Raw genomic sequence first — 15,250 nt, forward strand, 5'->3', positions numbered from 1 at the left:
GTGGCTGGGACGCTGGTGTCATTGGGACAGGGCTGGAACCTGGTCCCTCAGACCAGCCCTCCCCTTGAAGAACTGTGCCTGTAAGTAAGGGCCAGGGTAAGTACGAACACACCCCTCACTGCCGTGGGCATAGGTGCTTCTGCCTGACCTGTGCCCAGTAGAGGCCCCTTCCCCAGTCAGTGGGTTACAGGAATGCATCCACAAGGCGTGGGTTGGAAACCTGGCTTCCTCATTTACTAACGGAGCGGCCTTTGACCACTCCTGCATCTTCTGGCCTGTATAAAGGGAAAGCCAACCAAGCCAGCCACCCACCAGAGCTGGGGGAGGTGAAGGAAAGGGCATGCGGACACCGTCACCATTCAGCGAGACCCACACCCACAACGCCCAATGCTCAGGGGGCCATCACCCCATGATGGCCCCATGGGAGCTGCCACAGCTCGGACAGGTTCTCCGTGGGACACCAGCAAGGGCACAGACGCAAACAGGAAACACCATGTCTTCCTACCCTGGCTCGCGCTGGTACCAAAGACAGGCAGACTGTTTTTTATTATTTGTACCTTCCAGACAAATTGACCTAGCCTAGTAACCTTTGATATTTAAAACTTGCTTCACTCCTTCGTCATCCAGGGCAGAAAAATGAACCCCAGGCTGCTCCCCTCCCTCTGGAGCTCTTGGAGAGCCAGGATGAGGTGAGGGGTTGACGGATTAGACACAATTTGATACTTACAATCAAAGCCCTAATTAGGTGATTTCATAAAAGAAGAGAGAACATTCTAATCATAGTGTATTTTATTACAAGTGTGGAGGTGGTAAGGCCTGCCTAAAACTGATAAAGCACATGTAACAATCCATACACCTGGGTGCTTTTAGATCTAACAAGGAGAGGCTTGTTACAGGAATATCGTCAATAGCAGCATCACCATCATCATCATCATCACCAGCCTGCATCAGTCACCATCAATGAGACCATCGTCACTATCACCGTCGCCACCATCACCATCACTGCCATCATCACCACCACCACCACTACCACTATGACCATGAACATCACCACTACCACCACCATCGCTCACCAACAATATGACCACTGTCACCATCACCATCACCACCATCATCACCACCACCACTACCACTATCATCATCAATATCACCAGCATCACCACCATCACCATCATCATCACTGTCACCACCATCCTCACCACCATCCTCATCACCACCACCACCATCACCATCCATATCATCACTAGCATCATCGCCACCATCGCCATCACAACCATCATCACCATCACAACCATCACCATCACCACCATCATCACAATCATCATCACCATCACCTGCCGTCACTCACCATGAACATGATCACCGTCACTATCATTACCATCAGCACTGCCATCATCATTAGTACCATGACTTAATCTACAAGTAGAAAGAGGAAGGGGGTGATGTACACAAGTAGTCTCAATGGCACACTGAGTGACAGACACTCCTGCTGTTTAGAGCCCAGAAACTGTGAATCCTAAATGCCCAGCAATGCTTGGCACAGTCCTAGACAACAGAAGACTGCATCCTGACCCCCAGTGTCTGTAGCAGAAAAGCTCAAGGGCTGTAAGACTCATCCAAAGAGACTGGAAGAATCTGAATATCTAGGGAAGGCAAATAAAGTGCCTTTGCTTGACAAGTTCCCCAGCAGCATGATGCAACACTGCAACCATGACTGTGTATTTGGCGACCACAGGCCATGTTCAGGGAGAAGGGCTGTCAAGCCACCATTAGATGCCATAGTGACTTTGGTCATGCTCTGTGAGGGCAGAATGGAAAGAGACCTTAATGGGCATGGAGTCTGGTATGCTGGTCCTGTCTCACAGTGGAGCCAGCTGCTGCTCTGCAGATTCCTCAGCATCACTGGGATTCTGGGTTATGGGCTGGAAGCCTGGCAGCTGTACTATTCATAGGTTCTTTGGGTAATTCCAATGTGGAGGTTACAGCTCAGCTAGAAACCTCATTTATTCTGCTGCACTGCCATCACCATCACCATGACCATGCTCACCACCATCATCAGCACCATCGCTGTCGCCATGACCACTGTCATCACCATCACCATGATTACCATCACCATCACCATCAACCACCACCATCATCACCATCAACCACCACCATCATCACCATCACCATGGCCACCATCACTATCACCATGACCACCCTCACCACCATCATCAGCACCATCACTATCAACCACTACCATCATCACCATCACTGTCGCCATGACCACCATCATCACCATCACCATGATTACCATCACCATCACCACCACCACCACCATCATCACCATCATCATTATCAACCACCACCATCATCACCATCACCATGGCCACCATCACTATCACCATGACCACCCTCACCACCATCATCAGCACCATCACTATCAACCACCATCATCAGCATCACTGTCACCATGACCACCACCATCACCATTACCATGGTTACTGTCACCATCACCACCACCACCATCAGTACCATCATCATCTTCACCTTCACCATCATCACTATCAACCACCACCATCATCACCACCTTCATCATTGCCACCACCACCATCACCGCCTTCATCATCAACACCTTCATCATTATCACCATCAGCCTCACCATCACCACCTTCATCATCACCACCATCATCAGCACCACCACCATCGCCAGCCTCATGACGACCATCAGCAACAGTATCATCACCACCTTCACCATCACCACTAACACCACTGCTATCATTACAGCCACTATTTACTGAGCATCTACTATGTTCCAGGAATACCATATTACCATATATTTGTTTTCTATTTTTAGCCTCTTAGCAACCCTGTGAATTTGGTTTAATTATCCCCACATTACAGATAAAGAAATCCAGGGCCCTAGAGAGACAATAGGTTGTCCAGGACAGCATAGCAAGGCAAGGCAATGGGCTAGTCCAGATGAAACCCAGACCACCATGCCTCTTTGAATTACTGTTCCACTTCCTCAGGGCTGCCTCCTGACTCCTTTCCTTGAATCCTGTCTTGATTCAAAGGCACCTCTGTCCCATCCCTGAACAGCCTGTTGTTCAACACTACTCCCTGCATGCCCTGTGTGTGTGTGCCCTGTATGGCACCCTTTCTGCTTAAAGTTGCTAGAGTGGTTTCTGCTGCTTGCATGAGTGCCTGCTCTAATGAACCACATGCCTCATACATGTGTAGACAAGGGGGAGTGAGTATAGCAAGGTGTTCAAATGGTGACTCAGGAAGGAAAGAAGCTTTGGGTCAAGTACAACATGCAGTGCCTGCAGGACAAAGGTAGGGGTTCTGCATTCCTCCCGGTCACTTACTGGCACCTGGAAGACGCAGACATGAAGCTGTGCCTCTCTTGGCATCACACAAGATGTGGTTTGGACCAGCTTCTTTAACTACATCAGTGAGACACTCCATAGAGTTTGGGAAGGGCATGAAGGAGGAGATTAAAGACACCCTAGAACCCGAAGGAGGAGTATGAGGGATACACGAAGCTGGATCCTAGACCACTCGCAGACATTCCGACTGACACTGTAGCCAGAGGTCAAGGGGCCAACCAGTCCAGAGCCTATGACCCTGCCCATTGGTTCTTGGAGGCTAGGCAAGGCTGGAAATCAAAACCAGGGGAGCCAGCTAATGCATTTCTATCCAGACAGAAGAGGGGGCACACAGGCGGGAGTTGGAACAGCTGTCCGCCCTGGAAGGGGAGAGCTCTCCATACTACCTCCAGAGGCTTCCTGGCTGCAGGAGAAGCCACTCAATCCTGGGGAGTGGGATCCATCAATAAGACAGATGGGGGAGAGGAGGAGATGCAGCCTTCCATTCCAAGGCTTAGAGAAGAACGGCCTACAGGCCAAATCGGCCCACTCCCTGTTTTGTAAATAAAGTTTTATTGGAACACGGCTACACTCTGATTTACATACTGTCTATGGCTGCTTTTGCACTACAGTGGCAGTTGAATCATTATGACGGAGTCCATGCGACATGCAAAGCCTAAAATGTTACCCAACTGGCTCTTTATAGCAAAAGCAGATGGCTCATGTGCTAACCTGAGGCCCGAGGTGGGGAGAGGATGTCCTGAGAGCTCCAGCCAGCTTGGGACCCTCCTGGAGCCGGCAGCTGAGGCATAGGACAGATATGGGGCATGTGGAGTATGGAGTGATACCAAGTCAAGCTCAATACAGATCATCAAAATGTGTTAACCTTTTCTAATCAGAAAGAAACATCAACACTTTCAAATACCATCTTGTCCACAATTATTTCAAGTGACAAAAAACAGACTTTTCTTGAGTTTTCAAGATAAAATGTGCTTGCAATCTACTGGGGAAAATTAAGGAATGTTTTTTCCATCCAAAGCAGTAATTAGGAAGCAGATGTTGGTGCAGATGTGTTTACCAGCCACAGCCAAGCCTCATGATGTGTTTTTCTAATGCAGCTGAGTAATGTATCTCCACACTCACACAGACATTTCAGCATTCACACCCCGTGGCATACCTAGGGACACAGCTGCATACAAACCACATCAATGTGCTTTCTTTGAGTGGGGGAAGTCTGCAGCTCTGCAAAATGCTGCTCACAGCTCAGCTGAAATGCTACCCAACCACAGCTATGAAAGATGGCGGCTTATGCCTCTGATGATATCCACACGTGCTTCCTCTCAGGTGGACCCAAGGGGAAGGGAGCATCAGCAGAGAAAACAGGGAAGGCATAATAACTGCCTGGTCCTGGACATTTTGCCCTGGCTATGTCTCGCAAAGGGCTGCAGAGAAAAATGTACAACTATGTGAGGGAGTCATCAGCAGAAGGCTTGACTGAGGGTCAGGAAGTCTGAATTGGATCTTGAAGGATGCATAGGAGTTTTCCAGGGCAAAGAATCCAGGAAGATTGAACAGCTAGAAGCAAAGTGGGACTCCAGCAGAGTGGCTGGAGGGGCCTGGGCTGGTGAGGAGCCATGGAAGGGCTGGGGAATGGCTTGGGTAAAGGATGAGGCTTGAGATTCCACCCCGGAGGCCACCATGAGCCAATAGGATGGGAGCACTGCTTTGGGATGGGAAGAGAATGCTGACAGCCTGCAGAGGATGGACCCTGGCACAAAGAGCCGTGGGCATCCAGCAGAGTTCCTCCTCTGAGATCTCCCTCTGTTCCTCCAGGATAAAGAGCCACATACCCTCCCGCCCCACGCTGCTCTGCCGCTTAGTGTAGCATCCACATCTCGACACCCTCCAGATTTGAAGTTCCTTAAGATCAGAGAAAGAGAAAAAAGAAGGCACGGACAGAGAAGTCCTTCAATAGTGATGTCCAGGAATTCATCTGACTTTGAGCACCAAGGAAACAGAGAAACAGCCCCCTGTCCTCCTAAAGCAGTGCCTGCACCCCACCTATGCCCCCGTGAGCCCAGGGCCCCTTCTCACCAGCTCCACTCCACAGGCTGCCCCCACCACTTAACCCCCCATGGCTTCCCCGCTCCTACAGGACCAGCAGCCTCCTGCGGGACCAACAGCCCCCTGCGCCCCCGCTTCACCTCCCCGTGAGGCCACGGTGCACACACTGGGCGGGGTGTCACTTGGCCTTGTCATTTAGGATGCAGCCTCCCAGAGGGCAGGGCTCACATCCCAGAAGCCTTCAGTGTTTCCTAGACACATTCACTTCCTGCTCTCCTCGGCTCTCACACTTGGTCTTACAGGGAAGTGTGAAGATGATTTGCTTTTTCACATCAAGGTTCCACTTGTGGGCATTTTTCCCCGAAAGAAATGAAAACAGGGTCTTGAACACATGGTTGCATCTATGCTCATAGCTGCATTATCCACGACACTCAAAAGGTGGAAGCCACCGAGGGTCCCCTGACAGATGTCCACGCACATGATCCACACAAGGGAGTATTATTTACCTTAAAACTATTATTCAGCTTAAAAAGGAAGGATCAAAAATTCCGACACAGGCTACAGCGTGGACAAACCTCGAAAACATTGCACTCAGTGAAATCAGCCAGACACCAAAGGACAAACACTTTATGTTTCTACTCATATCAAGTCCCTACAGCAGGAAAATCTATAGACACAGAAAGTGAACAGGGGTTGCCAGGGGCTGAGGAGAGGGGAGAGTTACATTTGATGGGGACAGAGTTTCAATTTTGCAAGATTAAGAGAGTTCTGGAGATGAATGGCAGGCAATTGCATAGCCATGTAAATGTACTTAACACCACCGAACTGCATACTTAAAAGTGGTTAAAATGGCATAAATTTTGTTATGTGTATTTTACCACTTAACGAAAAAGCACATTGGGGCGTATCTGTCCCATGCAGTGGTGGAAGACTTGCTTTTTGTTTTTTTCTTTTTCTTTTCTTTTCTTTCTTTTTTTTTTTTTTTTTTTGAGATAGAGTCTTGCTCTGTCACCCAGGCTGGAGTGCAGTGGCACTATCTCAGCTCACTGCAACCTCCGCCTCCCAGGTTCAAGCGATTCTCTTGCCTCAGCCTCCCGAGTCGCTGGGATTACAGGCACATGCCACCACACCCGGCTAATTTTTGTATTTTCAGTAGAGATGGTGTTTCACCACATTGGCCAGGCTGGTCTTGAACTCCGACCTCAAGCAATCCGCCTGCCTTGGCCTCCCAAAGTGCTGGGCTTACAGGAGTGAGCCACCGCGCCTGGCCAGGCTTGCTTTTTTAATTTTTATTTTGGAGACAGGGTTTTGCTCTGTTACCTAGGCTGCAGTGCAGTGGCATGATCTTGGCTTGTTGTAGCCTTAAACCCCCCAGGGCTCAAGTGATCCTCCCACCTCAGCCTCCTGAGTAGCTGGGACCACAGGCACATGCCACCATACCCGGCTGATTTTTAAAATTTTGTAGAGATGGGGTCTCACCATGTTGCCCAGGCTAGTCTCAAACTAGATCAAGTAATCCACCCCCCCTCGGCCTCCCAAAGCACTGGGATTACAGGTATGAGCTGCTGCACCTGGCTGGAAGGCCTGCTTTTTTCTTTTTCTTTTTCTTTTCTTTTTTTTTTTTTTTTTTTTTGAGACGGAGTCTCGCTCTGTCGCCCAGGCTGGAGTGCAGTGGCACGGTCTCGGCTCACTGCAAGCTCCGCCTCCCGGGTTCACGCCATTCTCCTGCCTCCGCCTCCCGAGTAGCTGGGACTACAGGTGCCCGCCACCACGCCCGGCTAATTTTTAGTATTTTTAGTAGAGACGGGGTTTCACCGTGTTAGCCAGGATGGTCTCGATCTCCTGACCTCGTGATCCACCCGCCTCAGCCTCCCAAAGTGCTGGGATTACAGGCGTGAGCCACCGCGCCCGGCCAGGCCTGCTTTTTCCATGTGATGGTGCCACGCATGCCTGGTGGGGGTACCAGAACTATCCTGGGGCTTTGTCCGCCACGTCCTTCCCCATCTCTTGACTCTGATCTGCCCCTCTCCATGTTCCATATAGAGACCTGCTGACGGGGTAGATGGCTGACTCCAGAACTGAACAGAGTTTGCATCCCAGCTATGGAGGGTGGACAAGAGAGCCCGGCTCCTCACGCATCTTATGGAGCATGGACAGCATGGAGGCGTGGCACTGACCAGACCTGAGTCTTGAGCCCAGTTCTGGCACCAGCTGTGGGAGTGGGATGTTCGCCTTGCTTTCCTGGGGCTCTGTTTCCTCCCTTCTACAACAGGGTAACAGTTCCCACCGAGGCAGCAGGTGAGGATGACCTGAGATGCCCCCTGCAAGGCCTTCCCGGTGCCCCCCAGGGTCAGGGCTGGCTGGGGTTCATGCCACTGCAGCGTGTGAGAAACAAACTTACCCGTTTAAACCTGAAGAATGGACTTAGGGACCCGGAGAACAGCGAAAGTGAGACTCTTAATGATGGTTTTGCAAATCAGGTGTCTGATGGGCAGGCACACCCAGCACGGTTTCAACAAGCAATTTATCCCCCAGTGCACAGGTCCCTCCCCCAGCTCCTCAAAGGCTGAGTACTATGGGTTACAATTTTTCTGGACGTTGCCTATTGGTTGTTGGGTTGGGGCTTTACGTGTTTTTTTAAGGATTGTTTCGCTGTGTTTTGCTGCAGTCCACAATGTGTTGCAATTTTAATTAACTTAGGGGCTTTTTAAGTATTTGACTTATGACCCAAATAGCTGGGCAGGCTGATAAGAACAGACAATGCGAGCTATTTTGCAAGCTAGCAAAGTTTCATCTTAGACTAAACATTTTTGGTTTGGGTGAGGGCCACTAAGGGGCAGGGGCTGACAAGCAGGCATTGGCTATTTAAGCAGGGGCTTAGTATATTTTGTTTCTTTTGTAGTTTGCTGACCTAAGCCAATTTTTTTTTTTTTTTTTTTTTTTGAGACGGAGTCTCGCTCTGTAGCCCAGGCTGGAGTGCAGTGGCACGGTCTCGGCTCACTGCAAGCTCCGCCTCCCGGGTTCACACCATTCTCCTGCCTCGGCTTCCTGAGTAGCTGGGACTACAGGTGCCTGCCACCATGCCCAGCTAATTTTTTGTATTTTTAGTAGAGACGGGGTCTCACCATGTTAGCAGGATGGTCTCGATCTCCTGACCTCGTGATCTGCCCGCCTCAGCCTCCCAAAGTGCTGGGATTACAGGCGTGAGCCACCGCGCCCGGCTGACGTAAGCCAATTTAAGGCACTTTGTTTTGGAAATGGACCACTGTATACCTTATTTCCTTTAAACGCGCTCAGCACTCACCTGGTTGTAGAGGGCGCAGATGTGCAAGGCTGTGTTCCCCGAGGCATTCTGGGCACTCATGTCTGCCCCATAGAACAGCAGGTGCTCCAGGTGCTGCACGTGCCCGTACCTGCAGGCCTGAAACACAGAACCCAGGCTGTGAATCAGGAACCCTCCGCCACGACGGCCGCATGCACACACAAAGTACACCAGCCACTCGGCTGCTCCACCAGAACCCCAAGGCAGGGCAGGGCCTGTGCGGACCCCAACCACCCACCCACCATCTGGGCAAGCGCTCCAAAGACATCAGCATGCACCACCAGACCCCTGGCTGTGGATCAGGGAGAAAGACCTTCATGGTGGGATTGGGGACTGGTACTCAGCTGTGAGACAGAGGGTCTGGGAAGGGGCCCCAAAGTCCCTTCCATCCTGATCCCGGGGCCTAGAGCCCAGAGGTGCAGGACGTCTTTCTCCCAACCTCAGTGCCCAGCTCCACAAGATGCAAACCAGAAGGCTCAGACCCGGCTTCGGTTACCCAAGCTCCCCCTTCCAAGGGGGCAGCACAAAATGGCCAGGAGAGGCCTTCAGAGCCCTGCACTGCATCCACAGGAGTGAGCCCTGTCCTTCGACGCGCAACGGATGGCCCCACGACTGCTTTAATGCAGTCCAGCTCCTAAGTAAGTTGCAGGACGCAGGGGTAGGGCAGACCCACACTATGATAACTCCTCTCTGAGAACTGCAACATGTGTGACTTGTGAACCATCAGGGCCCAGGGGTCAAACAGACCCAGGCCTGAACCATTTATCAGAACTTTCACCTGAGCACCTATGTGCACCCTCATCTGTAGGCAGAAACAACCCTCAACCCTCACAGGGTTCAGATGAGAATCACGTGGGACAAAGAACACCACAGGGCCTCACACGAGGCTGGGCACTGAGTCAGCACTTGGTGAGCCAGTGATGCCCCTCCCCACCCAAGCTCACAGGGGCCAGGGAGGTCCCCACGCAGGTGATGAGGGCCCCTCTGTCCAGCCACACACTGCTCGACCTGGTGGCCACAACCTTGGACCTGGAGAAAAGTCGGTCCCGACCTAACACGTCTCACTCCCAGGGTCGGGAGGGAAAGAGGTGAGCCCCACCAAGGGCAGGCAGCCTAGGGGTGTTGAGAGCAGTAGGCGCCATGGTAGCCCAGGAAGGGGTTCTCATGAATCCTGCTCTACTGCTAATTGAGACAGATAGAGGTGAATTTCACCTTCTCAGGGTCCACGAGAAAGAGCTACACCTCAGCAATTAACAGTGAGGAAAGATGACAGGGAAGATATTGAAACTATTAATTGGATGAGCTATAAAAAAAAAAACAAAGAAAAACAAAAAAACAAACAAAAACAAAAAACAAAAAACAAAAAAAAAACCATACACACATGAGAAATTTCCATTTACCATTGCTGTGTCTCCCACAAATCTCATTAATTTATAAAGTAGATCCCTGTTGCAGGTTTCCTTGCTGTCACCTGCCCGGCCCCCATGGCCCCTTCTTCTGGGAACTCCACCTGTGTTTGCCTTTGGGGGCTACCCCAGCTCCACTCTCAGAGGTCCAGCGAAGGCCTCCCCACCCTGCTCCTGCAGAGGCACAGGACACAGGCAGGAGCCATCAGGTTCCATCTCCCCAGGCACAGTAAGGGACGCCCAGCTGACCTTAGAGAAGCTGCCAAGTCCCAAGCTAGAACATTTGTCAGAACTACTGGGGAAAAAGTTCTTTCTTTCTTCCAGAGTGGGGAGCAGAAAAGTGACAGAGCCCGGGAGCTGCTGGGACCCTCAACACAGAAGGGATGTGTGACAGGGGCAGGGAGAGGAAGAAAGGAAAGGAAAGAAAGAGAGAAAGAGAGGAGACAGGAAGAGACATGCACAAAGCCAAGATGACACTGTCTAAACCCCTTTAAGCTGCAACTGACCCTGGAATTTCAGGGACATAACAATGAGGCATAACTCTCTCCCCTCACCCAGTCGTTTGCACTGGGATTTGTGTTCCTTGAACTGAAGGATCCCCGGCTATTTGGCACTCCCCAAAGGACTTCTGGGAGGCAACACTTTGTTAAAGCTTAATTTAATTGCTCTGTGGTCAATAAAGACAACTAATGTTAGCATAAAGACACTGAACAATTAATCCATACTCATTATTCCCCTTCCCCCGGTTAATCCGAATTTATGAGCTTGTAAGTTCCATCAGTCAGATGGCACCAGAGCACTCTTCCCTTGCAAGGGCAAAATAGGCTCAATGGGAACAGATGAAACGGAGCCACTGACTCCGGGTGGATGTCTCGTAGGCGTGTTCCCAAGAGCATGCTTCCATTTTCCACTTTTCCCACATCCATTGTTTTATAACACACAAACCCAGGAAATACAGAAAAGGGCTGAACAAAAACCAAAAGTCACCCAGAATCCCACAGTCTTAGCACTAGCAGTAATTTTTTTTTTTTTAAGTGTCATTTCAGCTAGTCTCTTCTTTCTGTTTTAACCCCTGGTGGTTGAGGCACGGAGCTCACACCTGCTGAGGAAGATGCAGCTGCCATGCAGGGGGGTGAGGGGGATCCAAGCCAGGTGGTGGGCAGAAGGGTTCACAGACGGCTGCACGCAGGGCTCTGCACACACAAGGACACTCAGGAAAGGGAATGGGAGCTGGGCTCTCACTGTCAAGGAAGTTACAAATACAGTACAGGAGAAAACTAGAATATGCTTTGTGGTGTTGGCTTGGAATGGGAGTATCAGTAGAAACGCACGGTTCCTAATATAGAGACTAATAAAAATGAAAATGTGGATGCCCGTGTGTCTACCCATCCCTAACTCTGCCTACTGAGAGGGTGCAGGACCAGCAACAGCCCAGCAGCCATCAGCACCCCAAGCACCTGCACTTTGGCTTCTAAATACCACTCCACACTAAAAAGAATCAGGCTCCTTGGAGAAGCAGCTGATTCCTGAGGCAGGGAAAGAGCAAGGTGAGCTTGAAATATCTTGTTGTGCCAGAAATAAAGGAAATGGTAAAAAAAAAATCAATGGGGCTGTGTCCCAAGGACACAGGAGCCATCCTGAAGGGACACCCACTGGCTAAAACTGGGATAATAATAACAGATTATTACCTCCTGAATAAAGAGAACTCTGCAAGTCTGCCTTGTTGTAAATATATGAATAAATAAACAAGAAGAGAAAGCTTTTCTTTACAACAGCAAGCCAACTAATAATGTAGAAGCAATGGTAGGATTAAAAAAAATCTCCATTTAGCAACCATAATAGCATTAATTCTGCCAAGAAAGGCCAATGGATGCCAAAACTGTTAGGTGAAAGGGGTATGAGAAAACAGATTTTTGCATAGCCTCAAAGATCACCAAACAAGATCTATTAATTACAAAGGAGCAAAGTAAGGCAGGAGAGGTGGGACTCAGGAAGCGGGACTCAGACACCGGACCAAACTGAGGACTAGCTAAAACAGGGCGGGGCAGAAGCAGCTTTCCATAAGACACGCCCATCAGTGTGCCACATCAGTTTACTGTTGCCATGGCAACACCCAGAAGTTACCACCCCTTTCCCTGGCAATGGCCTGACCACTCAGAAGTTACCACCCTTTTCCTAGTAATTCCTGCAGAACCTGCCCCATAATTTGCATGTAATTAAAAGTGGGTATAAATGTGAGTGCAGCCCGGCCTCTGAGCTGCTGCTCTGGGCACACTGCCTCTGGGGCAGCCCTGCTCTGCAAGGAGCAGTCTCTGCTGCTGCTCACAGCTGCTTCAATAAAGGTTTTGCCAACATCACCATCCTGCCCTTGAATTCTTTCCTGGGTGGAGCCAAGAGCCCTCCTGGGCTAAGCCCCCATTTTTGGGCTCACCTGCCCTGCATCAAAAGAGGAGAAACCCAACAGACCCCACCTGACTAGGTGGTCGGTGTGACCTCCACAATGAGTACCAGGCGAATGGTCCCCATGTGTCCCCGTGAGGGCGTGATGCTGACAGCACAGCATCCTTTCTAAGGCATCCCTGCCAAATGCATATGCTGGATCCCATCACCAGCAAACACTGAGCAAAGCCAACAAAATGACCGCCCCAAAATCTTCAAAACAGTCACAGCCACAGGAATTAAGGGAAGCCCGAAGAAGTCTCCCAGATGGAAAGGCTCCAGGCAGGTCCCAGGCTGGATCCTCTTCTATCAGGGACGTTACTGGGACACCGTCACCACTCAAATGTGCTCTCCACATGGAGGGCATATGGGAGTTCCTTGTACTATTCTTGCAACTCTTCTATAAGCTGGAAATGGAAACAGTCATTTACAATTTTAAAAAGAAAGTTAATAGGCCGGGTGTGGTGGCTCATGCCTGTAATCCCAGCACTTTGGGAGGCCGAGGTGGGTGGATCACGAGGTCAGGAGATCGAGACCTTCCTGGCTAACACAGTGAAACCCTATCTCTACTAAAAATACAAAAAATTAGCCGGGTGTGGTGGCGGGCGCCTGTAGTCCCAGCTACTTGGGAGGCTGAGGCGGGAGAATGGTGTGAACCCGGGAGGCGGAGCTTGCAGTGAGCCGAGATCACGCCACTGTACTCCAGCCTGGGAGACAGAGTGAGACTCCGAGAAAAGAGAGAAAGAAAGAGTAAGAGAGAGAAGAGAGAGAGAGAAAGAAAAAGAGAAAGGGAAAGGGAAAGGGAGGGGAAGGAAGGGGAGGGGAAGGAAGGGGAGGGGAGGGGAAGGAAGGGGAGGGGAAGGGAAGGAAGGGGAGGGGAGGGGAAGGAAGGAGAGGGAAGGAGAGGAGAGGGGAGGGGAGGGAAGTGGGGAAGGAGGGAAAGAAGGAAAGAAAGAACGAACTCGTTTGACACAAAGATACTGAAAGCTACCAAAGTGTTAAAGGAAGGAATTCATCCTCCCGCAAGAGAAGCAACACTAACCTCCTTTTCTTATTTTGAAAAGGGTGTCTGGTCTCTGGCTGTTGAGAGACAGCTGAGAGGGTGATAGGAGGGTGGAGAGTAATGGGATGAAAGGCAAAACACTGCCCTTGACACCTGCACCCCGTACCCACTCTACTGAGGTGCTTTTTGGAAAATGCATGTGTGGGAGGCTCCACCCATGTCTGCTGCCTCTGAATCTCCTGCTGAGGCCTGGGCAGGGGCACCTGGAGATGGCTCCCCTCGAGACTGTTTGCCCCAGCGATGCCTAGCATCCCGCCCGCCCTGTGCAACCACAAGACGGTGTGAATTAGAAAAAAGGGTGCTCCTTCCTTCAAGCCATTTAACGCCACCTGCTGGACACTGGTGATACATCTACAGGACCTAAAACTATGGCAAGAGGAATGGCGCCACCTGGGGTTGTGCAATGCCCAGCACAGCAACCAGAGCAGCGGGGAGGTCACTGCACTGCAGGGGAGCAGCACAGGTCGGCTGAGACGAACCCCCTATCACTTCTGCTTGGCTCTGTGCCCCAAACAAAATTGTTCCCAACCACACTTAGGCATTTCTCCCAAAACATATGCCTTGTGACATGAGGTGGAGACACCACAGCCCACACAACAAAGAGTCACATCATTTCAGCTCTCACTGGGTCAGGAAGTGGGCTACCCGTCAGTAGAGAAACAACGTCGTGTCCAAACACAAGCAAATCCCCCTCGCATGGCCTGAGCCACCAACTGCTCCGTGGCCCCGCATACCATGGTTTTCAAAGGCTGGCTGTGGTCTTCCTGCTGGCCCAGTAGTCGAGGAGGCCAATGCACCTGAATGAATGCAGGAATACGGGCAGCGGACGGGCTGTGATGCAAACCAGAAAGTGGCTAGTTCGGTTTTGTTGGAGTTGCGGGCTGAATTGCATCCCTACAGCATTCATGCGTTGGAGTCCCCACCCCCAGTACCTCCGCATGGGGCTGTATGTGAAGAGGGTCTTTCGAGAGGTGATTAAGTTAAAATGAGGCCATTAGGGGGCCCCTAATCCCATCTGGCCTGGCTGGTATCCTTATAAGAAGAGGAGCTGGGGACACAGACACACAGAGGGACGACCCTGTGAAGATGCAGGGAAAAGGCGGTGTCTGCAAGCCAAGGAGAGAGGACTTAGGAGGAACCAGCCCTGCGACGCCTTCGTTTGGGACTCCAGCCTCCAGAACTGTGAGATAATGAATGTCTATTGTTTGAGGAACTTTGCAGTGGCAGCCCTATGCAGCGAACACAATCACTTTGGGTCTACTAATGTGTGCTGTTCAGCCTGAAATGATCACAGACAAAAGACATCACACTATAATTCCAAAAGGAGAGATGACTGGCATTCCCACATAAAGCTGCGGCCCTTGCCCACCTTCCCCATGGAGCCCATCGCTCTCATAACATGATTTTTGGAAAGATGAGGTCTCTTGAAGATGTCACCTATGTCAGGAGGGCAGGATAGAGGACCTGCCAAAGTGCAGAGGGTGGGGTGCTGGTCTTGGGGTCTTCACCCATCCCCTCTCCTATTCCCCGCATGTCCCTGAAGAGTCAGGGCTGACTGGGAAGGCAGGTACTCAAGGGTCCTCATTCCCTCTGGAGGCTCAGAGAG

The 15,250-nt window shown here is 50.9% G+C and overlaps 1 protein-coding gene across 2 annotated transcripts in view; it reads right to left on the reverse strand.

Annotated features, from left to right (window-relative positions):
- Positions 1-15,250, reverse strand: part of SHANK2 (SH3 and multiple ankyrin repeat domains 2) — a 691,655-nt gene that overhangs the window by 504,888 nt on the left and 171,517 nt on the right. For both annotated transcript variants that reach the window (XM_055356048.2, XM_055356047.2), the window contains exon 10: positions 8,719-8,835. In XM_055356048.2, the coding sequence (XP_055212023.1) occupies positions 8,719-8,835 (117 nt within the window). The remainder of the gene's footprint in view (positions 1-8,718; positions 8,836-15,250) is intronic.

This window comes from Gorilla gorilla, chromosome 9 (assembly GCF_029281585.2).
Source record: "Gorilla gorilla gorilla isolate KB3781 chromosome 9, NHGRI_mGorGor1-v2.1_pri, whole genome shotgun sequence".
In the NCBI taxonomy this organism is placed as follows: domain Eukaryota; kingdom Metazoa; phylum Chordata; class Mammalia; order Primates; family Hominidae; genus Gorilla; species Gorilla gorilla.